The sequence below is a fragment of the Poromitra crassiceps genome (genome assembly GCF_964638095.1).
Source record: "Poromitra crassiceps genome assembly, chromosome: 11".
NCBI classification, from domain to species: domain Eukaryota; kingdom Metazoa; phylum Chordata; class Actinopteri; order Beryciformes; family Melamphaidae; genus Poromitra; species Poromitra crassiceps.
This window is the reverse complement of record NC_139643.1, coordinates 44243149-44270724: the sequence shown is the minus strand read 5'-3', so window position 1 is coordinate 44270724 and position 27576 is coordinate 44243149. Positions and strand designations below refer to the sequence as shown.

The following is a 27576-nucleotide window of genomic DNA, read 5'->3' as shown; positions in this document are numbered from 1 at the left end:
AACTGTACATAATCACATACTATGTCTGAAAGGGGTTAAGTGGACAATGTCAGTTTGTAGTGATTTCCAAAAATATGTTTTTTTTTTGTATGAGAAAAGTGTCAAAACTGCTGTAGTCCTCCCCCCCCCCCCCCCCCCCCCCCCACCAGCAGCAGAGTATAAACCACCACACAAGTCACTCGCTCAATAAATCCTTATCATCATCATAAATAGCAAAAAGAGCATGTAAAACAATATCATCTCAAAATGCTTTTTATACAGTGTAATCTCTCTGGGAAAGGAAATGTAAATATAAAAATGTAAACGAACTGGCAGAGATATACCAGTCAAGAGTCTGTGAAAAGTAACTCATTCCACCACAGGGACAAACACATCGTCCCACTGTTCACATTTCAGGCACTGGTTCGGTAGCGTGGCAGATGGGCAAAAGGGCTCCATGTGTTCACCGAAACCACACAATAAAAATAATCAAAGGAAGCCCCCCCCCCCCCCCCCCCAAACAAAAAAAGGAATACAGCGACGCAAGCGGGGGTGACATCACCCAAAAGCTCACCAGAGGCCGGCTTTTCCTCACCGACACACAAGGAAACAGAACAACCAAGGTCAACATCAGCGAACATCAGCCAACATGGTTCCTCTGCTCATAGAAAAAAGAAAAATACTCCCAGGACACCAGAAGACAAGCTAGGTGGTTTCCCAAAACCATCCATGTGTCAAGTCACTGTTGTCCTGCTGGAGCTTGCTTCCCTGACAATATTAAGTTGCCCTTATTCTACTTTTGAAAATATACATCTTGTCTTTGTTTGGTAATAGATAATAGAGGTTTCCCTGGACTTCGGTCGCTACATATGTATGGTTGCTGTATATATATTTTATGTAATATTATCATTTGTCTTCAATCATTCTCGAAATAGTGGGATTACATTTATATCAGCACTTTTCAACTTTCTTTAGAAAAAGGCTTTACAACAGATGTTTTTTTCTTCTTTGCCTTTTTTGTTGTCTGCTAATCCATAAACAGATGCTGCATTCCGATCAGCTAGTAGTTCCCAGTTAAGTGGACCGCACAGGGTGCTCAGCCATATTACTTACTGAATACCCTGTGCAGTCCACTGGGAACTACTAGCTGATCGGAATGCAGCCAAATCAATCAATCAATTAATCAATCAATTAATAAGCCAATGATGATGAGGTGCTTCTGAGAAATTAGTGCCAGAAGTTGAGATGTCTGCAGCTGAGGTGTGATAGAAGCTCGGGTCATTCTGAGTCTGACAAGACGATGATCTCGTCCGGGTCGCACTGGGTGGCCACGTTTACCTGCGCACACACACGCACACACACACACACACACACACACACACACACACACACACACACACACACACACACAATTAGTACTGTGTAATATAGGGCTGGGCGATATGGAAGAACATTTACATCACGATGATTAGAAGGAATTGTTTTGAAATCGTCATACATGATGTGCTTGGTTATGGAAAATCACTTAAAAATGATTTAACTCAACTGATGTTCATTGTATTCCTTTACTGGACTGAATAGTACTGAACCTCTGTAAATCTGTAAACTGACATTCTCAAATACCACGGAAATAATTTTGCAAGGGGCTTTTGTGACTAAAAATGATCACAAGTCACAATTATCAAAAACCTCAATAATAATGTAATTATGTAATAACACAGACAATAACTTATACATTTCCACGCCCTTGTGACAGATGAGCCAGAGGCAACCTGAGACAGATATGACCTGAGACAGAGGCGACCTGAGACAGATATGACCTGAGACAGATATGACCTGAGACAGATATGACCTGAGACAGAGGCAACCTGAGACAGATATGACCTGAGTCAGATATGACCTGAGACAGATATGACCTGAGACAGATATGACCTGAGACAGAGGCAACCTGAGACAGATATGACCTGAGACAGATATGACCTGAGACAGAGGCAACCTGAGACAGATATGACCTGAGTCAGATATGACCTGAGACAGAGGCAACCTGAGACAGATATGACCTGAGACAGATATGACCTGAGACAGAGGCAACCTGAGACAGATATGACCTGAGTCAGAGGCAACCTGAGACAGATACGACCTGAGACAGATATGACCTGAGTCAGAGGCAACCTGAGACAGATATGACCTGAGTCAGAGGCAACCTGAGACAGATATGACCTGAGTCAGAGGCAACCTGAGACAGATATGACCTGAGACAGATATGACCTGAGACAGATATGACCTGAGACAGAGGCAACCTGAGACAGATTTGACCCGAGTCAGAGGCAACCTGAGCAATAAATTAATGAGCAACCTGAAGAAGAAGACGAGATGCATTTTTCATTGCTTTGACATTATTCTAGCGGTGTGGAGCCACAGCAACTAAATTAATGTAAAGGAGACACTGAGCTGGAGATCATTTTCTGTCTAAACCACCAGGGGTCCCCACACTTAAGAATGCCCACTTTGAAATGTGAAAATCCTCTGGGGCCCACCCAAACCTTTAATCACAACTCTGACCAACACACGAGACTGAGATGAAGTATTCCCCTGTTTTAATTTCATTAACAGAGCATGTGCATTTGGGCATATGGAAAATTAATAATCCATCCAGTTCATATACAAGAATTGAAGCAAAAGCCAGATTACCAAAATCCCCCACCACCCCCTCATTATTAGTAGGCTATTTGCGTCCATAACACAGTTGTGCCCGTGCAGACGACTCTGCTTTTCCAAACTGGGAGCGCACTGACCCACAATCTACTTTAGGTGAATACACTGACGATCGCTCGCACAACCCGACATGAAATAATCCAAACTATCCCTTTAACTTCTTATTCTCCATCTCAAGTAAGCCCACCTTGTTCTTCTTGGGAGGCGGCGTCGACTGTGAGCTGGTGACCAGGTCCTGCGTGGGAGTATCTGCTCTGGTGGACTCAGCCTGCCGGCGAGGACTGTCGCTAACGACAGCCATGTCCGCCAGAGGGACGAATACCTCACTGGAGGGAGGGGAGAGAGAGAACGGGGGCGGGGGGGTGGGGGGGTGAAAAGGAGAGGAGGTTTCAGGAAGGAAGGACAGATTCTAAACCAAACATTTATTTTTAGCTGTGAGCAGCAGCTCTAGAAGTCACGCTGACGGTCGGTTGGTCCGTTAGCGGGCGGTTTTCACCCTAGGAGGCACGGAGGTCAAGTGTGTGTGTGCATGTGGAGGTGTGGCTAAAAGGGGGAATTGGCCTATGTGGTTGCAGCTATTGTGAATTTGCGCTTGTTAAGATGATTGTTCTGGGTTGTTGCCATTATTATAGTGTATATACAGTAAACAGATGGGACTGTTATTATAGTGTATATACAGTAAACAGATGGGACTGTTATTATAGTATATACACAGTAAACAGATGGGACTGTTATTATAGTATATATACAGTAAACAGATGGGACTGTTATTATAGTATATATATACAGTAAACAGATGGGACTGTTATTATAGTGTATATACAGTAAACAGATGGGACTGTTATTATAGTGTATATACAGTAAACAGATGGGACTGTTATTATAGTATATATACAGTAAACAGATGGGACTGGTATTATAGTATATATACAGTAAACAGATGGGACTGTTATTATAGTATATATACAGTAAACAGATGGGACTGTTATTATAGTGTATATACAGTAAACAGATGGGACTGTTATTATAGTGTATATACAGTAAACAAATGGGACTGTTATTATAATATATATACAGTAAACAAATGGGACTGTTATTATAGTATATATACAGTAAACAAATGGGACTGTTATTATAGTATATATATACAGTAAACAGATGAGACTGTTATTATAGTGTATATACAGTAAACAGATGGGACTGTTATTATAGTATATACACAGTAAACAGATGGGACTGTTATTATAGTGTATATACAGTAAACAGATGGGACTGTTATTATAGTGTATATACAGTAAACAGATGGGACTGTTATTATAGTGTATATACAGTAAACAGATGGGACTGTTATTATAGTGTATATACAGTAAACAGATGGGACTGTTATTATAGTATATATACAGTAAACAGATGGGACTGTTATTATAGTATATATACAGTAAACAGATGGGACTGTTATTATAGTGTATATACAGTAACCAGATGGGACTGTTATTATAGTGTATATACAGTAAACAGATGGGACTGTTATTATAGTGTATATACAGTAAACAGATGGGACTGTTATTATAGTGTATATACAGTAAACAAATGGGACTGTTATTATAATATATATACAGTAAACAAATGGGACTGTTATTATAGTATATATACAGTAAACAAATGGGACTGTTATTATAGTATATATATACAGTAAACAGATGGGACTGTTATTATAGTGTATATACAGTAAACAGATAGGACTGTTATTATAGTGTATATACAGTAAACAGATGGGACTGTTATTATAGTATATACACAGTAAACAGATGGGACTGTTATTATAGTGTATATACAGTAAACAAATGGGACTGTTATTATAATATATATACAGTAAACAAATGGGACTGTTATTATAGTATATATACAGTAAACAGATGGGACTGTTATTATAGTGTATATACAGTAAACAGATGGGACTGTTATTATAGTATATATACAGTAAACAGATGGGACTGTTATTATAGTGTATATACAGTAAACAGATGGGACTGTTATTATAGTATATATATACAGTAAACAGATGGGACTGTTATTATAGTATATATACAGTAAACAGATGGGACTGTTATTATAGTGTATATACAGTAAACAGATGGGACTGTTATTATAGTGTATATACAGTAAACAGATGGGACTGTTATTATAGTGTATATATACAGTAAACAGATGGGACTGTTATTATAGTGTGTATATATACAGTAAACAGATGGGACTGTTATTATAGTGTATATACAGTAAACAGATGGGACTGTTATTATAGTATATATACAGTAAACAGATGGGACTGTTATTATAGTATATATACAGTAAACAGATGGGACTGTTATTATAGTATATACACAGTAAACAGATGGGACTGTTATAGTATATATACAGTAAACAGATGGGACTGTTATTATAGTGTATATACAGTAAACAGATGGGACTGTTATTATAGTATATATACAGTAAACAGATGGGACTGTTATTATAGTGTATATACAGTAAACAGATGGGACTGTTATTATAGTATATATACAGTAAACAGATGGGACTGTTATTATAGTGTATATACAGTAAACAGATGGGACTGTTATTATAGTATATATACAGTAAACAGATGGGACTGTTATTATAGTGTATATACAGTAAACAGATGGGACTGTTATTATAGTGTATATACAGTAAACAGATGGGACTGTTATTATAGTGTATATACAGTAAACAGATGGGACTGTTGTTATAGTGTATATACAGTAAACAAATGGGACTGTTATTATAGTGTATATACAGTAAACAAATGGGACTGTTATTATAGTATATATACAGTAAACAGATGGGACTGTTATTATAGTGTATATACAGTAAACAGATGGGACTGTTATTATAGTGTATATACAGTAAACAAATGGGACTGTTATTATAGTGTATATACAGTAAACAAATGGGACTGTTATTATAGTATATATACAGTAAACAGATGGGACTGTTATTATAGTATATATATACACAGTAAACAGATGGGAAAGATCAGGAGAAAAACGCATCAGGGACCCTCGTGGGGGCCGTGCCTGCTGGTGTGACATCATTCTCGAGGATACGTCGAGCATCATTGGAGCGTTACCTGTCATCGATGACGGTGTGGGAGTTGGCCAACGTGATTTCCTCCCTCTTCCTCTTCCTCAACCTGCTCCGTGTAGTAACTATAGTTGGGGGACTGGGTGGCGGCGACTCGCCATTGGTGGTCTGCGTGTCACGTTTGCCCGCGTCCTCAAAGATCACCACTGGCGATGGGGGCAAAGAAACCTGATTGGCTGCCGCTGGGGAGAGGTCCCTGGTGTCCTGAGTGATCGTGCTGGTGCTCACCATGGCGGCCGGCACGTGATCGGAGGAATCCACAGCCTCCCCGCTTGCCGCGGCGTCACCGCCGGGCGAGCGAATTTCGCTCTCGGGCTGCGCGGGCTCCGATTGGCTGGGGCTGTCTCTAGGGCAGGCGTCGTCAGACACCGCGGAGACTCTGGGCTTGTCGTCGCTTCCTCCTTCCTCTCGGCTACCACTTCCTGACAACTCGGTGCCCTGCTCCTGCTTGGCGCTGCCGTCTTTTGCTTGCTCTGCCTCGTTGCTGTCCTCTTCCTCTTCCTCTTCCTCGTCATCATCATCTACAGAAAGGGAGAAGTCTTAAATCGTGTCCTAAAATATTTCTGCTTGTCTCTCTCGGTCTCCCTCTCTGTCATTGCCGCTTTCTCTTAGCACTCAATACACACACAAAACATGATAGTATGATGCTAAATAATCGTCCCGCAGTACAATCTGCAAACTGTGAAAAGTTTCCAGTCATGTCCATCATTTCTATTTTGAAATTCATACTCTCTAACCCACCTATAACCTAGGAGCAGACTGGCAGCTGCAGTACAGCGCCTGGGGACCAACTCCAATTATGGGCTCTGACAGAAGTACTAACCCCAACATACATGTCTTTGACAGAAGTACTAACCCTAACATACATGTCTTTGACAGAAGTACTAACCCCAACATACATGTCTTTGACAGAAGTACTAAACCTAACATACCGGTACATGTCTTTGACAGAAGTACTAAACCTAACATACCGGTACATGTCTTTGACAGGAGTACTAAACCTAACATACATGTCTTTGACAGAAGTACTAACCCTAACATACATGTCTTTGACACAGCAGTACTAACCCTAACAACATACATGTATTTGGCGGTGGGAGACGCGGGGAGACCTGGGACAGACCAGGGCTCGAACCCGGGACCTTCTTGCTGTGAGGCAACAGTGCTAACCACTGAGCCACTGTGCCGTCCCAACTTATCATTACCAGCATGTCCTCTAAAAGCTGCCCTACAACATTGATAGCAGCTAGGGCTGCACAATTAATCGAATATTCATCCGCATCAAGATTTATTCCCATAATCATGAAAACAAGAAAATCTAGATAAAACGTGTTGCATTCCATGTGGCAATGTTGCTCTGGTTTTGTCTTGTGTTGTAAATCCAGCGCACCCCTTTCCCTCACAGTGGTGCACTCCGCCCCTCCTCCAAAGCCCAAACACGCTGTGGTGGCTCTGATTGCAGTGTTCAGAACAGAGAGCTGGAGTTTGTTTATGTTGATACCTTCCTTGGTAGAAGATGACAGTTCAAAGAAATCTAGTGTTTTGTTGTTTTTGTTTGTTTTTAGTTCAATAAATGCACGATGTTCCCAAAGTCAAAGAGTAATCGTGTTCAATAATAATCCTGATCTCAATATTTATCAAAATCATTTTGACCATAATCGTGCAGCCCTAATAAGAGTACCGCAGGGATTACGTATTTTTGTAGGCGGAAGGCGGAAGTCCCGGACATGTTGGAGCTTCAGGGGAAAAGTGAATGGGGTTTTCGCATAAATGCATAAAATAAGGTCTGTGGTTAACAAAAGTTTATGGGAGTGGTCATTTGTGTTCAGCAGGATAATCTTCACAAACGTGAATCACTTTTATGACTTTTGGTTTTGAAGTGTTTTCTTAAAATCGTGTAAAAAAAACACATTTACGTTTCAAAAGTCATAAAAGTGATTCATGTTTGTGAAATAGCAGGTGTATCCTCTACAGCAGGGATACTCAACTTGCTTTGCCCGGGGGCCACTTTCGTGAAATGATAGAAGGCCAGGGGCCAGTTAATAAACAAACAATATACATTTTTCTGTAGCGGATTGTAGGTTTTTGGGGTGTCAGCCAGGGTAGGTCTGACAATGTTGTGCACACCGGATAGTTAGTTAGGTTAAGTTAGTTAGATTAAGTACATACATAAGTGCATGGGTAGCGAGCAGACGGCGGTATTTGACAATTTAGCAGCTAAATCATAGATTATTGAAAGATAATCCATATTCCAGACTGAAATGCTATAACAGAAGTGGAGTATTGGCCAGAATGACATGAACATTTGGACACTTATTCAGCGAGTATCTTGCATGTTGCGTTCAGGTGCACTGTAAAACGCATTGTTGATTTTTTTTTTTGCAATTCCATCGCGGGCCACACAGGCCGCAAGTTGAGTATCACTGCTCTACAGGCATCATACTAGTGATAACAAGGTGTATCCTCTACAGGCAACATACTAGTGATAACAAGGTGTATCCTCTACAGGCAACATACTAGCGTTCATCTTTTACAGGTGTGGCAGGAAACCCAACAATGGAACAACAGTGAAAGTCCTCCTAACCTGGTCCACCCTGCTGGGTGCTGGCCTGGATCTCCTCCTCTATGTCTGGATCTGATGATGCGTCGTCTTCATCGTCATCACCCTCCTCCTCTTCTTCCTCCTCCTCCTCCTCCACCACCCCATTCTCCTCTTTTGTTCCTTCTACCTCCTTCTCCGATTTGTGGCCCTTGTGAAAAGGGGATGAGCGAGAGAGAAAAAGAGAGACGGAAGGAGAAAATAAAGAAAGTCAATCAAATGGAATAAGAGAAGTCATTCCTTCAGGGTTCCCACACCTACTTCAACATCAAATTCAAGAACTTTTCAAGGCCCAATTCCCCAAATTCAAGGACCCAACAACACGGCCTAGTTTGAGAGACGGATCAAGATGAATTACTGTTACAACACTGAGAATTTGTATCATGAGACCTAGCAGCTTTACAGAAGCTCACAGAGAATTCAAAAGAGAGAGGCTTCACTGTGCTGTGTTAGTTGCAATTGCAAAATGACAGAAATCCACCGACTGCTTTTCAGTTAGGGCTCCACACCTTCCCCGCTTAAAATTACAGAGGAAATATCTCTAAATCAGAAGATGCTCCTCCTCCTCCTCCAGCTATCCTACCTCTTTCTTCTGCCTGCCTTTCTCCAGCCGTTTGGCCCTCTCGAGCTCCTCTGTGTCCTCTTGTTTGAAGGCATACTTGGTGATGACCTGCTCCAGGCTGGACAGGGCTACCGTCCTGTTGGACCGCAGCTTCTGGTCAAGTGATTTGTCTTTGCCAGCCGGGTCCTTGTCTTTGGGGCGGGAGGAGGAGGGGAACGTGACAGGGAGGAAAGGAGGAGGAGGGGAACGTGACAGGGAGAAAGGGAGGGAGGAAAGAAGAAATGATTGAGTCAATTATGAGCAACTGCTTGTTATCTTAACTCATTGAGTGCCAGCCACTTTTGGAAAACGGATGCTCCCAGTGCCAGAGTTTCAGAGCGTTTTCAGTGATTTCTCGAGGCCCACAGAATATTGTGTGATGTAAACACCGAACATGCCCAAAGAACGATGAGACTCTCTTCTATCATCAGCAAAAAAAAGTTTATTGATATCATTTTCCGTTCTTTAGTTATGAGCCGGAGAAGATAGGTTGATTTCACCAAAAAGAGACGTTTCAAATTAGAAGCTGAGATAATTAGCCTTTTGTGAAATGAAGCATTTCAAGCACATGACTGACTCTGAAGCTAATATTTTCTGATGTGACACCTCAAAAATAATTTCCTTCAATAAAACAGTGAAAACAAAGGAATTTTGTTTGGCAAAATAATATTTTTTAGCTGCAACCAGCAGCGCTGGCCCCTGCGTGCGCTGCTGGTTGCAGCTTCTGCCTGGTCTTGATTTACTGCTGGTGGGCATCAGATATTCTAGCTTGCCAATCTGTCCATCGAGCCTGCTGTCTGGGTCTGTCTGGGTCGGTGTTGTATGCTGCCCTGCGTGCCCCCCCCCCCCCTCAACTGCAAACCCCTCCTCCATGGGTGTGTCTCTGGTGGCTCTCTGCTGAGCTTGCTCTGCACTGAAAACTCCACAACTAATCATACGGATGGGCTATCGCAGCGGACACGGAGGGGCTCAATTGTGGCAGCAGATTGGCTGCTGCAGGCACAGCTAACGTTATGCTTCATGCAAATCGATGCATACCGATGCGATTTCCGTTTCCCCATGACTTCTTCTCTCTTTTTTCCTCGCCTTTCTCTAATCTGGAGAGCACTGTCGCCACCTAATGGGTCCGTAAAATAGCTTTTACACATTCAACATCCACCATACTTTCACAGGAGATGGATCTGGCTTTGATCCACGTCTCACCGTCAAAAAACGCAATTGACGACTTTAGTCGTCATTGGCACTCTACGTTAGTATTTGAATTGACGACTATAGTCGTCATTGGCACTCAATGAGTTAAGGTCAACATCTGTCTCAAGAAACCATATAACCTGCAATTTGGGGTAATTGCCTGTAGTTGGCAGCAGGGCTGGGTAAAACAAAATCTGAAACCCTCACCTGGGCTGTAGGGGTCGTGAGGTGGTAAAAAAGTGAAACCCTCACCTGGGCTGTAGGGGTCAGTGAGGTGGTAAAAAAGTGAAACCCTCACCTGGGCTGTAGGGGTCAGTGAGATGGTAAAATAGCGAAACCCTCACCTGGGCTGTAGGGGTCAGTGAGGTGGTAAAAAAGTGAAACCCTCACCTGGGCTGTAGGGGTCGGTGAGGTGGTAAACTAGTGAAACCCTCACCTGGCCTGTAGGGGTCAGTGAGGTGGTAAAAAAGTGAAACCCTCACCTGGGCTGTAGGGGTCGGTGAGGTGGTAAACTAGTGAAACCCTCACCTGGCCTGTAGGGGTCGGTGAGGTGGTAAAAAAGTGAAACCCTCACCTGGCCTGTAGGGGTCGGTGAGGTGGTAAAATAGTGAAACCCTCACCTGGCCTGTAGGGGTCGGTGAGGTGGTAAAATAGTGAAACCCTCACCTGGCCTGTAGGGGTCGGTGAGGTGGTAAAATAGTGAAACCCTCACCTGGCCTGTAGGGGTCGGTGAGGTGGTAAAATAGTGAAACCCTCACCTGGCCTGTAGGGGTCAGTGAGGTGGTAAAATAGTGAAACCCTCACCTGGCCTGTAGGGGTCGGTGAGGTGGTAAAATAGTGAAACCCTCACCTGGCCTGTAGGGGTCGGTGAGGTGGTAAAATAGTGAAACCCTCACCTGGCCTGTAGGGGTCAGTGAGGTGGTAAAAAAGTGAAACCCTCACCTTTATTGTAGGGGTCGGTGAGGTGGTAAAATAGTGAAACCCTCACCTGGCCTGTAGGGGTCGGTGAGGTGGTAAAATAGTGAAACCCTCACCTGGCCTGTAGGGGCCGGTGAGGTGGTAAAAAAGTGAAACCCTCACCTTTATTGTAGGGGTCGGTGAGGTGCGAGCCGAAGTTGTACACCATGTCAAGGTGGCGTCTCTCCTGCAGCTGGCTTCCCGTCTCTCTGAAGGCCTCCTGGGCGATCTGGTTGAGCTGCTTCCTGCTCAGGCACAGCTTGTGGCGTTCGTTGGCTCGCACCACCTGCTGGAGGATGTCTGGGTAATCCGGAGGATTCGTCTGGGCCTCGGGACTGTTGATGAAACGCTCGATCTGACAGGAGGCAGGGAGGGACACAGGGAAATCAGGACATCAAAGCCATCTTCATAAAACTGCCACCAATACAAACGGGTCGACAACGGCTTCCCCCACTACACTAGTTTATCGCTGTAACCGTACTCTTAACTAAAGGTCCGTATCTCACCCACACACTTATGGCTGTCTTTGTTTTTACCGCTGCCCTCTTGTTCTCATGTAACTTTGGTTCTGTATCTTTTGTGTCTTGATTCCAGGAAAGTGCCAGACAAAAAAGCCATTACTATTACTATAGCTAATACTACCACCAGCACCACCATCACCCATAACAACAGTCATATTTCTCCCCCTACTCACGATCGATGGTCAAGTTCTATACAATATTAAACTAGAGAAACTTAGATTCTCTCTACTCGACATCTCTCCAGACACGGAAGAGTGGGGAACCCTTCCCCCCGTCCCTTTTTCCTAACCTCGCTTCTCTCTATTTGTCTGACCCCCCCCCCATGGGTTTATGCAAGATCTGTAAAGGTTGAGCTGTTTATTTCATAATGAGTGTATTCTTCATATTATTATTATATTATTCATGATATGTTGCTTGAAATACTCTGAAAGTCGACAACAAGTCTTGGAAGGGTATAAAGAAAGGAAAATACTGGTACACACACTGTTCTATACCTATACCGCTGTACTACATATATTTTTGTTGTACCAATAAAAAGTTGGGGGGGGGGGGGGAGAAGAAACACTAATATTTCTACAGGCTTTACGCAAGCTGAATTTGTTCAGTCTTACAAAACGCTTCTAAAATAAAAAATGTAAATACTTTTTGTAATACCTCTTATTCTTAGTTTCGCTTTGTTCTTATTTATGATGGATGAATTACTCAAACTGGTTGGAAAGTGCAGGGGTTGTTTTTAGAGCTTCGGAAGAGAAATACAAAGTGAGACAAAGAAACCCGTAAAGACGTTGTCTGGACCCAGAGCCGGCAGATCACCTTCTTGTTGATCGCTGGATGGCGCGTGCTTTTGTAGACAATCCTCTGTTCGATCACTCTGCCTGTTGAGGTGCTGCAGCCCTTCAGGTCACACAGCTTCTCGAAGATCTTAATCATCTGGAGGAAGAGGAAGAGGAAGAGGAGTGAGAGAGAGTGGGGTTAGGGTTAGGGTTCCATTCATAGCCAGGTTTACAATTCCATGATGTTCCACTTTCCTGAAAGATGTCACTCCAAACTGCTGACTTTGTTTGTCATGATTCTCTCCGGAATTTCTCTGACTGAGCTGCTGACTGTATGAGACATGTGGATGTGACATGTGTGACATGTGTATGTGACTGTATGTGACAGCTAAGCGTGAGGAATTTTAAATGTTATCATCATCGTCAGAAGGGAACTGGAGGGAATAGCGTGATCCTCCTACGCACGCACTACGTCCTGAAACTCCTCGCTGTCAGGTGAAAAGAAGCGGCTGGCGACGGCACGTGTGTCGAAGGAAGCATGTGCTAGTCTACAACTCTCCCCAACAGGGTCCAAAATTAAGTTTTCTTTGTCCACCGGACACCGGGCCAAATGGCTAGTGAGTGAATGTTCCAATTTGACCAGCCACCCAATAGATTACCATCGTTTATTTGGCTGGTGAGTGAACAAAATCTACCAGCCACTTGTACATTTGACCAGCAATTGGCAGTTGGGGAAATCAATGATATAGTATTCTGATTCAGTTTAGAAAAGCAGATGGCAGGGATCAACTTTTCAAGGGGAAAAAATGAATTCATCGCATAATCAAATGTGCTTTAATTCACCCGTGACGGTATTAACAAAAAATAGATATAGGATCAAAACTCGTAGTATGAGAAAGAGCCAGAAACCCAGCCACATACACGACCACAGCAGCGGCCACACTATACCGCAGACCTTGCGTTTGAGCCTGTGCTCCTGGATGTATCCCGAGTCCTCGGCTTCCAGGTCGTCCAGACTCATCTCCTTCTCCTGCAGGCGGTGGATCTCATCGTTGTAAACCTTCAGCAGGTTCTCCAGGTACGCTATCTGAGAGACAGGAACAGACAGGCAAAGGCATGTCACTGCTTTATATCTGATATATGCATTTATGCACTGCAAAGAAACATGGTATTCCAGACACACAGGCTTGGGGAGTTGGCAAACAGACAGAGGAAGTTAATTAGATTGCAGTCGACAAGGATAGAGGGTATTATTTATGCAGGGATGCTGAAGTTAAATTCAATACATTTTAAGACTTTTTCCAAGACCTCAACGCCACTGTCGTCACATCGGCGATAGAGGTGTAAATCACAAGTTTCATCACGATACAATATTATATAGATTCTTTGGACAACCATACGATATTTTCCGATATCACAAAGTCTGCCACGATACGATATCGATTCAATTCAGGGGTCTGCGATCGATATGGTACGATATCATATATATATGATATATATATATATATATATATATATATATATATATATATATATATTAGGGCTGTCACTTTTCATTCGAAATTCGAATGCAACTTCGAATGTGGGGGGAGGGGTTCGTTTTCGAAATGTAATTTGAATGTTCGAATTTTTATTTTATTTTTTATGATTAATTTTTTTTTTTTTTTTTATGAACCAAAATTAACCAACTGCTGCTTGCTGGTAATGTTAATCCCATGTCAGAAAAAGTCTCCAGATTTGTCGCGTTAGTCTCTTCTGAGAAAGATTGTCTCCAGGGTCTGAAAAGTTGTCTCGAGTTGGATGCAGCCAAGTTTGTGAGGCAGTGTTGTGACTGTGAGCGTCCAAGCTAACACGTCGGGCTGATGCCCGGTGGCCTGCAGTGGGTTGCACCAGCTGTGCGTAAGTTGAAACGTAAGCTAGTTTGAACGTAAAGTCTCACTAAGTCCGAGTTTACGCACTACTAAAAATATTTGGGTTGCACCAAGTGAAATAGTTACAACGTAGGCATAAGTTAGAACTTAAAATTTACACCTACGTCTTACTAGGTGTAAAGTCCTCCGTAAAATAGCAGTCGGCACGGATTGCAACTTGGCACCGTGGCGCATCGTTGTTTTGCGTCCGCAACGCGCTCTCCGTGATAAATTACACCCTTTGATATTTATGACTCACGCTTTTGTTTCCCACAAGCTGCAGCACTGCATACAAATTAAAATAACCGCAACAATTTAGTGAGGCAGGATGGTGGTATAGCCTACAATACTGATGAAGAGCTCACAGATAAACGTTAACAGTAATATGAACCTAAACGAACGTTACTCAATAACGTTCTCATTTGATTAGTGTTGATGAAATATGAAAGCACTAATTTGCGGTGGGCAACATGTCCTGTTTTCACTCCACTTAAACAACCGTAAATAAACACCGTTTCCACCGTGCTTTTCACTGATTGGTCACAGATACTGTACACGTCATTGTCTGCGACACTATTTTGGTTAGTATGGACTTTAGGGTCTACTAGTTAAGATGTACCTTACGTCTCCGTGGTGCAACCAAACAAAGACACAACTTTAGTGTCAAACTAACTAGTTTGAACGTAGCAGTTAGTGTGGACTTTACACCCTAACTTAAGACAGAACTTACGTTCAGCTGGTGCAACAGGCTGCTGGACTGAAAAAAAAAAAAAAAAAAAAAAAAAATTTAATTAACCAAAAAACTTCGAATATATTCGAACGAATTTCGGGCAATTAAAGTTCGTTCGAATTTTATTTTGGGGAAAAAGTGACAGCCCTAATATATATACCGTAAATTCCGGACTATAAGACGAACCGGTCTATAAGCCGCACCTTCAAAGGTGACTATTTTTTTCTTCTATAAGCCGCACCGGACTATAAGCCGCGGGTGTTTTGATGTTTAATTACCATATGTAAGGCTTCGTGCACAGAGGGGATTGTCGGGAAATAGATGGCTGTTTGGGGAAGCTCCCATTTATTAACATTTCAACAAAACAAAAGTCAGGTCACTAATCCCCAGACAAAATCACACATTGTGGTATTTTTTGTTTTTTTTACAGTGCACACAGTGTCCGCGGTGTGGTGAAAAGAGGGCAAGAGAGGAAATTAAAACAGAAGTGGATTTATAGTTAGAAAGAGTGCTAAAGAAGAGAGAATTCCGTTTTTTATTTTTTTATTTTAGTTACTCACAGTACTATTGACCAGTCCAACTCAAAAGATATTCGGCAGTTTCACTTTGAGCTCTTGTTCCGCCGCTGTCCATCAATGGTTATGACGAGTCTCGCTGGGTACAGTACGCCAAAGCGATATCCATTGACTCGATGATGCTGTTGTATGTTGCGCGTTTCTGTTGCACCAACGCGGACGGTGAGGGGCTTCTTCCCCGCAGCCTGGAGGATGAGTTGACGGTCGGGCCAGCGGAGTAGGCAGATGAAGATGGCCCTCGGTGGCAGGCCGGGGTCTGGACGTGGCCGAGGCGCCCGGTGTGCGGGAGAAAGGAGGAGGAGGAGAAACCGCCACCTCCACAGCCAGCCACCTCACACACCCCAACTGTTTAATAGTGCCCGGCTCGCATGCCTCTCGGTCGGCTGGCCGGACAATATGCACCCCGCTGCAGCAGGCAGCAGCAGCTTCGGGAGGTTTTCTCACTGTGTTCGGGACTTCGGCTCTAACTCGGCCAGATGGCTGGACACGAGTGAAACTCTTCACGGTTGCATTATTTTCTTTAGTGAGTGAGTGGATGGACTTCTGCACGTTTTCAAACTTGTTTTCAAGCTGCTCAAAACCTCTGAGCGATGTCGGACTTAATCGATAGTGTTTCACGGAGTAAAAGTTTAGCCCAAGCGGTGTATCTCCAGCCTCCAGCAGGTGAGTCATTTCCTCATTCATGGCGTGATTGCTTCGTCTTTTTCTTTCTGCTTACCTGTGTTGTGTTATGTTATGTTATGTTATGTTGTTAAAAGAGGGCAAGAGAGGAAATTAAAACAGAAGTGGATTTATAGTTAGAAAGAGTGCTAAAAAAGAGAGATTTTTTTTTTTTTGGGGAAAAAATCCATAGATAAGACGCACCGTTATATAAGCCGCAGGGGGCAAAAAAGGCCAAAAAACGGGAAAAAAGCCGCGGCTTATAGTCCGGAATTTACGGTATATATATATATATAATAATCATTTAACACCATCAGTACAATAGCTACAAAATGTAATACCTCTCAAATGGCAATTAAGACTTTTTAATACTTTTTAATGGTCTTAATTTTCCCTAAATTGATTGATCAGCTTTTAATACTTTTCAAGACCCCGCGGATACCGTGAGAAAGGAACTTTTTTGATGATGAGCCCACCCAGGCACTGAGGACATGGGGATGGGGACACACCCTCAGCGCCCGCAGCGTCCCAGGCGGGAATCGAACCCAGGACCTTCTTGCTGTGAGGCGACAGCTCTACCACTGTGCCCCACACACCTTTGGGTGAAAAAAAGCCTCCATGAATCTTTCCATTCAAAGGACTGAAACATCTGCTGTTGTTCTTTATTCACTTCTAACGATTCTTTATTTATATATATTTTGTATAGCACTCATGTCTGAATAAAAGAGAATTTTCAGTTAAAATGTGGTCTGGTTCATGGAAGCTTCCTTGCCCAAGAAGGTTACTTTACTCCTGATCCCCAGCGTGCGGAGTGTGCAGTCAGAAGGAAGAGACTTTTCAGACACAGACTGGAGTGTAACAGTGAGCGTGCAGTCAGTCTCATATAGTGAGTGATAAGACTTAATGCTCTCATGAATGCACTTCCATCTTCACGGACATTTCAGTCCTCATGTCACAGAACACAGTACCGTAGCTGTTTTTCAGTAACCCACCTGTTTCCTAGAGGCCCTCTGCGTCTTTTTCTCCTTCTCCTCCTGCTCTGCCGTAGCCTTCTCCTCCTTGTCGTCCTGCAGCCCAGAGGTGGAGGGTTGCTCGTCGTCCGGCGCAGTCTGCCCCTCCTCGCCCGCCCCGTCTTCCTCCACATCCGCCTTGACTTCGAACTTGCCCTTCCATTTGAGCGACAACGGGGAAGAGGCCGAGGACGAGGTCCCGGGCTCCACCTTGGTGAGGGCTTGCCTCCTCTTGGCGCTGTGCTGCTTCAGCACGGTGCACAGCTCCTGGATGTAGACGAAGGCTTTGGCGTGGTTGGCCTGTGCCTGGGCGCGCGTCAAGCAGCGGCCCAAGCTGTTCCTGAACTCCACCGAGCACAGGAAGTCGGGGCAGGCCTTGCTGTGCTTGGTCTGGAGGAATTTCAAGACCTCGGGGCAGTCCTGGGTGACAGCCGAGCAGTACTCCACAAACTGGTGAGGAGGAGGAGAAGAAGAAGACACGGAAAGAGGGAGGGAGGGAGGAAGAGGGGAGAAAGAGCAAGGATGGGAGAATCAGGGAGAACAGATCGTTAGAACATAATGATAGATACAGTAAACAGATCGTTAGAACATAATGATAGATACAGTAAACAGAGAAATGATTAGTGTCTAATGTAACAGTCATTTTAGCAGGTAAACAATCATCATTTGGAAGTCCTATTTATCTAGTAAAATCGTGACATAGGCAGCCTGGTGATTACTGGATCTTACTAGCCACTGCGGCTACTACAGAGAAAAATAAATGTGTTTTGTGGCCTGTGTGCCAGCTGACCTCAGCTAGCCACTGTGGCTACTACAGAGAAAACAATGTGGCCTGTGTGTGTGTGTGTGTGTGTGTGTGTCAGCTCACCTCGGAGAACAGCTTCTGGTTCTCTGCCTGGAGCACATGGCGGTCCTTCTTGGCCGAGGCAAAGGGCGAGCGGGTGATGTGGGTGGGGGCAGGCTGCTGGCGTTTGGCCGGGGGGCGAGAGGAAGACGCGGCGTTGGAGCAGGAGGGCTGCGGACTCTCCTCTTCGTCGTCATCAAGGACTATGATGCTCTCCGCCATCGAGGCGGGGGCAACTGCCATCCAAAGCGCCGGCGCGTTCTGCTTTCCAAAAGTGGAGGAGGAGAGAGAAAAATGTCCGTCAGAGACACAGACGGCCAAACCTGGCGAGGCACCTGGATTCACGAGATCACAAAACGCACGAGAAATCCATCTTGTCGAGCTCCAAGCTATTGGTTTAACTTAGCTATGGGCGGGATTTAGGTGCAACGACAGCGAGAAGCGAGCCTCTGATAGACGGTGATAGACAGATCATCTGCCGGGTACTTTTTGAAAGCACTTGTCTAAAAAACAGTTTCCAATGATGAGCTCCCAGACGGTTCTGTGTAACAAACCATGTGGCAGCGTCAGGTTAACAGACTGCAACAGGATTTCACAATAGCACTGGATGGATAGCTGAACCCCTTAAAGACCATGGTGCCGGTTGGAGACCCCATTGCATTAATATGTGGGACTAGTATGTAGAGATGCACCGATTGCCATTTTCTTGGCCGATTCCGATTTCCGATTTTTGAATAGTCTGACTTGCCGATACCGATTTTGGCCGATTCCGATTTTCTTTCTAAGAACAATAATTGACGGGTTATTTTTTCATTATTTTTTTTTACTTTGGTTTAATTTCTAATCATTTGCATGAGGTAGGACGATCTCACTCAAAAACATCTTAAAATAAAAGTGTTCCAGGTTACTGGACAGAGCTTTTCTTTTTTGTGTAAATACAATGAATATAAAACAACCAGTATATCCCACAGCTATCATGCATTTACTTTTCCAAAAGAAAAAAGGTGCAACAGAACAGGAAAGTAGCCAGTGGCTAAATCTGTTACAAAGCATCTCTTCCCCTATGGTGTTTAATGTTTTTTTTGTATATGTCCCTGCCAAATAAACGAATAGAATAAAATAAATAAACGTCAAAATGTTATCCATGGACAAGGAGTTTATAGCCTATAGGTCTGGAGCCCAGACCTTCGAAGCCATGCCCACTCTACAGTTGTGGATTTGGCTGTTCTTGAGTAGATGAGGAAATGAGTTTGAGTTGAGTTTACACACAGAGTCCGTTTCTTTTAATCCACCATCCGAAAAAAATATATCATCACGCACAGTAAACCTTGCACACTGGTCCGATGCGTTTTATTATGTTAGTTGTTCTATTCGCAATACGAAGCAAATAGTCCTCCTCTCCTGTATCCACGTTACAACGTGACTGACAGATAGCAGCAGCAGCTGATCTGCAGCAGGCAGCGGTGATATGGACTGGTCGGGGAATGTAACCAGGACACAGGGCTCGATTATAGCCTACCTTCACTTCGCCAAGCCGGCTGTATTGCGCTGTGGCCGGGGAGAGAGAGGGGCCAGTGAGGTGAAGCGAGCCGCTCAGACTGGAGTGGACTCCAGCCGAGCGAGACTCTGCAATGTACCCTGCATGTGTGACAAACTGTACAATTTCCACAATGAGGACGACATGCTGGCGCGTGTGTTTCCTTTTGGCTGCTTGGGGTGCGCGCACGTCACGTGAATGCATACATCGTGCATCGCAGGTAATTGACCAAACAAAAAAAGGGGAAAGCCGACCGGCGCACAGAATCGGCTATGTGGACTGACTGGAGCCGGTCAGCGGTCGAGGCCGATCACGTGAAAATCGGCCATTTCCGGTCACGCGCAGATCGATCGGTGCATCCCTACTAGTATGTAGTCCCAGAGGTTTTTGGGGGTATTTATTTTCATAGGAATCTTGAGTCCAAAATGTAAATTCATTACAAAAAATTGTCTGCACAACGCTCTTTACGGTCATTTTGAGATTAAAGGGCGCACAAGGCTCAAACTCAGGACCTTTTTTATCAATCCAAGCAATTTAAGTCTGATAATTTTTTCTTAAATACAAGCACTTTCAAGTACTTTCCATGGCAACCGTGACCTTTATGCATGAACTACAAAAAATAATTAAGTGCTCCCAGGTCCAGGATTTTGTAAATGCCCCCATGTTTTTGACAGTGGGGGCAAAAGTTATCCCCAAAATATATATCTATTTTAAATTTCCTACACTGTTTCGATCATTTATGTACCGTACTTCTTATCTCGCTGATGTATGTTCAAGTGCTAATTTTTCTGATACGTTTGTTTTTAAGGAGTTATTTGATGATATAAAAAGGGGTGATTGACAGCTGTAACAGCCACTCTCAAACATTCGTCAGACGGCGTCATGGCTGAGAGCGCTCAGCCCGACTCTAGTTGCCAATAAAGTCACACAAGCAACACGGCAGCTCGCTGAAACAAAATATTTTGGCCTCGTTTTTTTGCATACCGGTAGGAAGCGGGGACGCATTGTCCATATTTATATACGGTCAATGGTTCCTACACATTTTTAATTAATGACATACATTTCCAGACCTTGGATTTGTTTTGAAGATTTTGTGTGGTGTTCATGATTTACGCAGATACTTGCCCCTGCTAACTAGGTCATATCACTGTATAGTTGAAGATTGTTCTTCAGAGCAACAAAGATCAGAATTGGCAGGTTCCTAGAAGACTTCCTACACGGTTTCAATTGTATGTTCTTGACTGGATTTGATTTGGGTGGGTATTTGATATATAATGCAAAGCATGCTGACAGCGGCTGGGTAATAATAAGAGAGCATCCCTCTATTCTGAACAAAAAACTGTGGACTCAAAGTGCGTCTACAATAACATAAAAGCTATCAACATGTGTGTATCTTTCCCCTTTCAAATTTCACAAACTATTCAAGAGCAGGAAATGATCAAATTATACTTTACCAGGCCTGCGTAGGAAGTAGGAACCTTGCACTGTGGTAGTGGATTTGCTCAGCTCAGTCTAGTCATCAGGCTCCGAGTCCCGACTGCAATGCACTTTCCTTTGCTGGGAATGCAAAGGAGAGAAAAGGATTTAACAACAAATTAATTTATTTTATTTGTTTAACACAAGGACTAGTGTAAAATATTACGTGACTTTTGTTTTTGAGCCATGACTACATTTACATGCACACAATATTCCACTATTATTTGGAAAATGACAATATTCTGAATTTGATAAGGGTCATGTAAACAGCATATTCCAGTTGCATTTTTCGAATTTGGCCTTTTTCCGAATTTTGCATTTTCTGATTAAGACATGTGGGTTATTCCAGTATTATTCGGGTTTTAGGAGGATTCATTGATCATGTATACAGCGCATTTGGAATTTGCAATATAATCATATAATCCATCATCTCTGGCATGCAAAAAGAAAATTCCTTCTGATCGGGAGGAGATGAGAAAGACGGAAGTCTTCAAAAATAAAAATGTTGTTTTTCCATTGGAGTGAATAGAGATGACAACTCTTAAAGTGACTCTGGCCTAACAACGTAGCCTACTTTTAATATGAAAAACTTAGATATCAGGTTTTTGGATATGCGCAAATATCGCAATGCCAAACTTTTCAGCAGCGAGCTCCTGAAATGGACCAGATGATGCTGGTAAGAATACAGTCAGGGCTCCTCTGTTTGTTCTCAATAGAAAAAACTGAGCTGATTCTACCTGCTTCTACCTCTCTCCCCCCTCCCTGATTTATATGATTTGATACCTGATTTAGTCGGAATATTGTATTTTTCCAAATGTGGGCAAAAACCGGAATATTAGTGTGCATGTAAACATAGTCAGTGATTCATCCATCCCACTTTTATTTGATTTCTGATTCAGTGGATGAGTTGCAAAGTGATTTCTTTTTCTCACTTATTCAAAGGATGAAATTATTATATAGAGCTATAATATAGCTATAGTACTACACACTAACTCAAAGCCAGTCTAATACATATTATGTATGTTGTTATTTATGTATGTAGTTATGTATGTAGTTATTTACACTAACTCAAAGCCAGTCCAATACATATTATGTATTAGACTGGCTTTGAGTTAGTGTGTAGTCTTGTTGCTTTTGCTCCTACTATAGTGGGGCTCAAAAAATGCACTTTCAATGTAAAATTGGCTTCCGGAAAGAAGCGCCAAAATTTGCACAAATACTCCTTGTGGATTGTTATTTTGAAGATTTTTCCAAGATGGCCACCATTTCCAGCCCCAAAAACACTATTTTGGGGCAACTTTGTGTAGAATTGTCCAATACGAATAGAATGATCTTGTTATCAAACGATACATTTATGACCACAGAGAAGCCAGATTTGTTCCATGTAAATTTCAAAATGGCTGCGATTTCAAAGATGGCTGCCATTTCAGCTATTTTTACCATAGGATTTCACTGTCCAGGGCGATTTTGATGATTCTGGTGTCAAATGACAGGTTTTTAACTATGGAAATTTCAAAATTATACATCAGAAATCATTTGTATATCTCCCTTTGCCATTTACTCTGCATTATATTTTGAAAGTAATGTGGAAATATACATAAACAACAGTATTTGAAATGGCAGCCATCTTTAAAATAGCAGCCATTTTGAAATTTTCATGGAATAAATCTGGCTTCTCTGTGGTCATAAATGTATGGTTTGATAACAAGATCATTCATATTGGTCAATTCTACCCAAAGTTGCCCCCAAAATAGTGTTTTCAGGCTGGAAATGGCGGCCATCTTGGGGGGGGGGGGGATCTAAATTTCTGCGTGGCTAATGACTTATCAAAATAACAGTCCACAAGGAGTATTTGTGCCAATTTTGGCGTTTCTTTCCGGAAGCGACCTAAAGGTGCTGTTTTGAGCCCCACTACTAGTGGTTGTGTGTATGGAATGAGTCATATTCTGAGTATGAATGATACAGATGTGTATATGTCTACATTTGTATTTGTAAATAACGTGTATGTGTGTAGCTACTGTTACAATACAGTGGCTAATGTGGCTCTATAAACAAATAAACAAACACTCCAACGAAACAGGAAGCTGGGATGATAGCAGCGGTCATTGGGATGATAGCAGCGGTTCAAGTCGCCCAGCATTTATCCATGTTTAATTAGCGTCACAACTGTAACCTAACGTTATTTTGGCCACATGAGATGAGCATTAAAGCATTAAACAGCAATAAAGCGCGAGTTCAAACAACATATTAGTCGAGACAAGACCACAGCTAGCTACCTGCTAACGGTGTATAGTAGGGTGGGGAGCAGACATAGTGTTAGATATAGCTAACACACGCACACATACGAACCTGTTATTTTGAACCGTTTGACTTGGGAGACAAAAGATGATCATCAGCCAGACTGTCTAATCGACGTTCAAATTCAGCGTTAACGTTAGCTAGCCTAGCACTAGCTAACCTTAGTTAGCAGTGTGACTTTGCCAATCAAATAACGCGCTGACAAAATAACGAACCCGAAATAAAACCGAGATACTGACGTATTGTGTTGTTGGACTCGATTATATGCATGGATCGGAGATTATTTTGTTCATTTCGTCTGTAAAGTAACGGACTTTCTGGCTACCAAAACAATACACGTCAACTTAACTACGCGGTCGACCCAGCAAATTCACGCGCTCAGGTTTTACCAGCGTCAAAGCCTCTGATTGGTTGACAACAGGACGTTGTCCAATAATGCCTTTGGCCATTGGTTAGTGGTTAGGGAAGCAGTGAGGAAACCGCGCTCAAAGACCGTACATTGATAAGAAATGACATACATTGGTCTCTCCATTGCAACGTCAGCGCGCAGCAGCAGAGCTACGCCTCCGCCATTCTGGCCCCTCTCAATGAGTGAAACCTGTCTGTCAGTGTCTATGGTTAAAAAAACGAAGTAAAACGTGCCGCCTCCCGTACATACAATCAACGGTACAAAAGTAGGCTACCTCTGCCAGACTAGTGAAATATTGCATACTATTTGACTATTTAGCCTACTTACTTATTCAATCACAGCAGAAACATGTCAAACATATTTTAAACATTCTGGATTTCATTTAATTTGTAACAAATAGGCTACAGCACTTTGAAATCATGGGTTCAGATCAATGACTGTAGGTTCAGATTTACAAATTCAAGATTTATTTTTAAAGAAAACATAGGCTACATTGATGAAAGTTCAGCTCACATACATTTGCTATAGGCTACTTTTTTTTTTACTACAACATAGTAAAATATCCAGAGTAGACCAAATGAAAAAAATGTCAATGTAGAATTTGCAACCATGTAAATCTACTCATAACAAACATTCAAGTCAATATAAATGAATGTCAAAACGTAGCTGATAGAATAGGCCTGGAGAGACTGAACCCTGATGGAAAAGTTTAGTGATCCTTTAGAAGTAATCCTTTAATCCAGGGGGTTTCAAAGTCTGAGACTGTGGGCCTCCCCTCAGACACTGACACTTGGACAAAACTCATGAATATGTCATTTGATCCCATTGCCACTCAACAATTGAGCCAAGATAGTCTGATATTCCTGTTTGATACTTCAGAGACACGTACCAAATACCTATTGTTTCTGACTGGGAAAGTGGGAAAACAGTAAGCCCCCCCAAACTACTGTATCTCTGAACTATCTCTTTAACCAAATCACAGATATTTAGGCTATTATATGGGACCTCCTTTTGATAACTTATGTAATAACTAATTTAATATTTTTTCACTGCCATTCACTGCCATCTAACTGTTTGTTAGAGCATGTATTCAGTAGCCTATTCTGTAGTTACTACAGAATACTGAAAACTGAAACTAAAAGTAATCCTCTCAACACTTTTCACTGCTGACATCACAATCACTCACCCACTAACACACATGCTGCCTGCCTGGCATGGCATATACTAGGTTTCACCTAGTTGATACACATACAAGATGCAGCTGACTGCCGGTCTAAATCTGGCTCTGTCTGAAGCTGACTGACTGACTGACTCACAACCCTGAGGGCAAATGACATCATCAGTGGCCGGCAGCCAGCTGCCTGCCTGGCAGAGATGGGCGAAAATACATCATAAAGTATTTTGATACAAATTACAAATACTTGCTCAAAAAATGTATCACAATACAAATACAAAATACTGGTCTGAAAAATGTATTTGAGATACAAATACGTATTTTGTATTTTGAAAATACATAAAAATACATTTTATAAAAACTGATAAAGAGCTGCAACAATTAGTCAATCCATCAATTCATTGCCAAATATTACATTAATTGCCTATTTTGATCATCTATTCATCATTTTGAGCCATTTCTGTAAGGAAAATGTCCTAATTCTCTGATTCCAGGTTCTCAAATGTGAAATGCTCTGGTTTCCTAGATGGTAAATCGTCTCTTTAGCCCTCTGTGACAGTATTCTCCTTTGTGTACCCTCTAACACACTACAGTTCTTTCAGTTTTAGCTGTTTTTCAGCACAGCTAATTTCTCCCTCACTTGCAGCTGTTAATCACCTTCTGTGAGGGCTTTTGACTTACAGGCAGCATTTCTACATGTTAACCTCAAGTTTGGGAATTTTGACCATGTTAGCCCTAGATATCTGACATCATAACAGTATCCCTGGAGATGATGTGCCATGGCTGCAGTTATGGAAATCGCCGGCTCCATGGCCTCCCAAAATCATGACTGACTGACAGACAGACACCACCCACCCACCTCGGCGCCATCGTGCAACTGTGCGCTCATACTACATCAGTTGCTCGAGTGACATCACTGATGACATCACAACTGCCTGAGTGACATCACAGTTGGGCAATCAGTTGCTCGAGTGACATCACTGATGACATCACAACTGCCTGAGTGACATCACAGTTGGGCAATCAGTGGCTCGAGTGACATCACTGATGACATCACAACTGCCTGAGTGACATCACAGTTGGGCAATCAGTTGCTCGAGTGACATCACTGATGACATCACACTTGATCGAGTGACATCACTGATGACATCACAATTGCTCAAGTGACATCACTGATGACATCACTGATGACATCACAATCGTGACGCACACTGCCACCACACACACTGCCACCCACTTTGCCAATTTTAATTAAGAAGATAATTAGTTGTGTCTTTCTAATATGATACACTGGTTTGAATATGCAGTAAACCGTTTCATTTGCAGATAGGCCAGTGCATGCAATATCTAATCATCAATTTATATTAGTAATTTATCTCTGGGGGAATTTCCACCAATACAAGGCTTCATACTAGTTTAGATGAAGAAGTGATGTGAAGTCTGACTCAAGACCCACCCTACTCTGCCTCTGATTTGAGGTTGAGTTTGTTCTGAGGGTAAGCCAATCAGAGGTAGAGTAGAAGTGACATGTCAAATTTTGTTTCTCCACAGTTTAAACCTGTGTCAATGGTAAGAATGTGTCAATTTGAGAATAAAATGACATAAAATTAGAGAAAAAAGTATGTATTTAAAATACACAAAATACAAGGTCTGAAAGTATTTTGATACAAATTACATCTTATTTTTCTCGGTCCAACCAAATACAAATGACAAAATACACAAATGTATTTGAAATACGTATTTTAAATACATGTATTTCAAATACTGCCCATCTCTGCTGCCTGGCAATATGTTTGTCAGGCAGCCAGATGATGTCATCAGTAACATCATCAGTAGCTATGATGCCTGGCGTATAGAGAGGCAAAGTGGAACGTAAGTTCCTGCTTCAGCCAGATTTTCTTCCGGAATTTATTTTCCCATAGACATTTCGTAAAATGCTTATAAAAAATAGTTTTACTTGTTTTTTTTTTTACGTTTTGGTGAAATGTTATGCAATCTCTCTTGTTTCTAAATATTTCTGTACCGTTTAGTTTGAACAAGTAAAACTATTTTTATAAGCATTTTAGGAAATGTCTATGGAAAAAAAATGGGCGATGAAAATCTCTGGTACAGTGCTGAAGCAGGAAGTGACATTCCACTTTGGCTCTCTATAGCAAATACACACTTGTTTTAGTAGTTTAGGAATAGCAATTGAGTATGCAGTGTAGATACACCTTGAGATGCTTTCCATATTAGCCAAAAAGATTTGACCCAACTGTCTCTCAATAACCACGAGTAGTTAAGTCTAGTTCAGTTTGACATTCATCTATTACCTTCCACACATTCATATTTTCACTTTGAGTTCCTTCCCTACTAACCTGTTCAGCTCCTTCACAACAGGTGTCAGGTGCTTTAAACAATGTGGCATACCAGTGTGTTTCAAAACAGCATTTTCAAGCAGGACAGCAGGGGCAAGAAA

At 42.4% G+C, this 27576-nt stretch overlaps 1 protein-coding gene across 1 annotated transcript; it reads right to left on the bottom strand.

Moving 5' to 3' along the window:
* Positions 1-157: 157 nt before the first annotated feature.
* On the bottom strand, positions 158-23865 carry daxx (death-domain associated protein). Its single transcript, XM_083646580.1, has 12 exons — positions 23587-23865; positions 21216-21318; positions 18249-18485; positions 17363-17830; positions 13451-13582; positions 12536-12652; positions 11325-11556; positions 9036-9205; positions 8438-8603; positions 5840-6374; positions 2882-3020; positions 158-1317 (listed from the first exon to the last, which is right to left on the bottom strand). The coding sequence occupies exons 3-12, from the start codon at positions 18465-18467 to the stop codon at positions 1258-1260; spliced, it is 2238 nt and encodes a 745-aa protein (XP_083502706.1). The 5' UTR covers positions 18468-18485; positions 21216-21318; positions 23587-23865; the 3' UTR covers positions 158-1257.
* Between the last annotated feature and the right edge of the window lie 3711 nt (positions 23866-27576).

Bases quoted from the DNA above. Each gene is read 5' to 3' on its own strand.
- daxx (XM_083646580.1), bottom strand. From the start codon at position 18,467: ATGGCAGTTGCCCCCGCCTCGATGGCGGAGAGCATCATAGTCCTTGAT. The intron at 17,831-18,248 runs GTGAGCTGACAC...CCTCCTCACCAG, and splicing joins ACCAGAAGCTGTTCTCCGAG to TTTGTGGAGTACTGCTCGGC. The intron at 12,653-13,450 runs GTCTGCGGTATA...CTCTTCCTCCAG, and splicing joins AGCACAGGCTCAAACGCAAG to ATGATTAAGATCTTCGAGAA.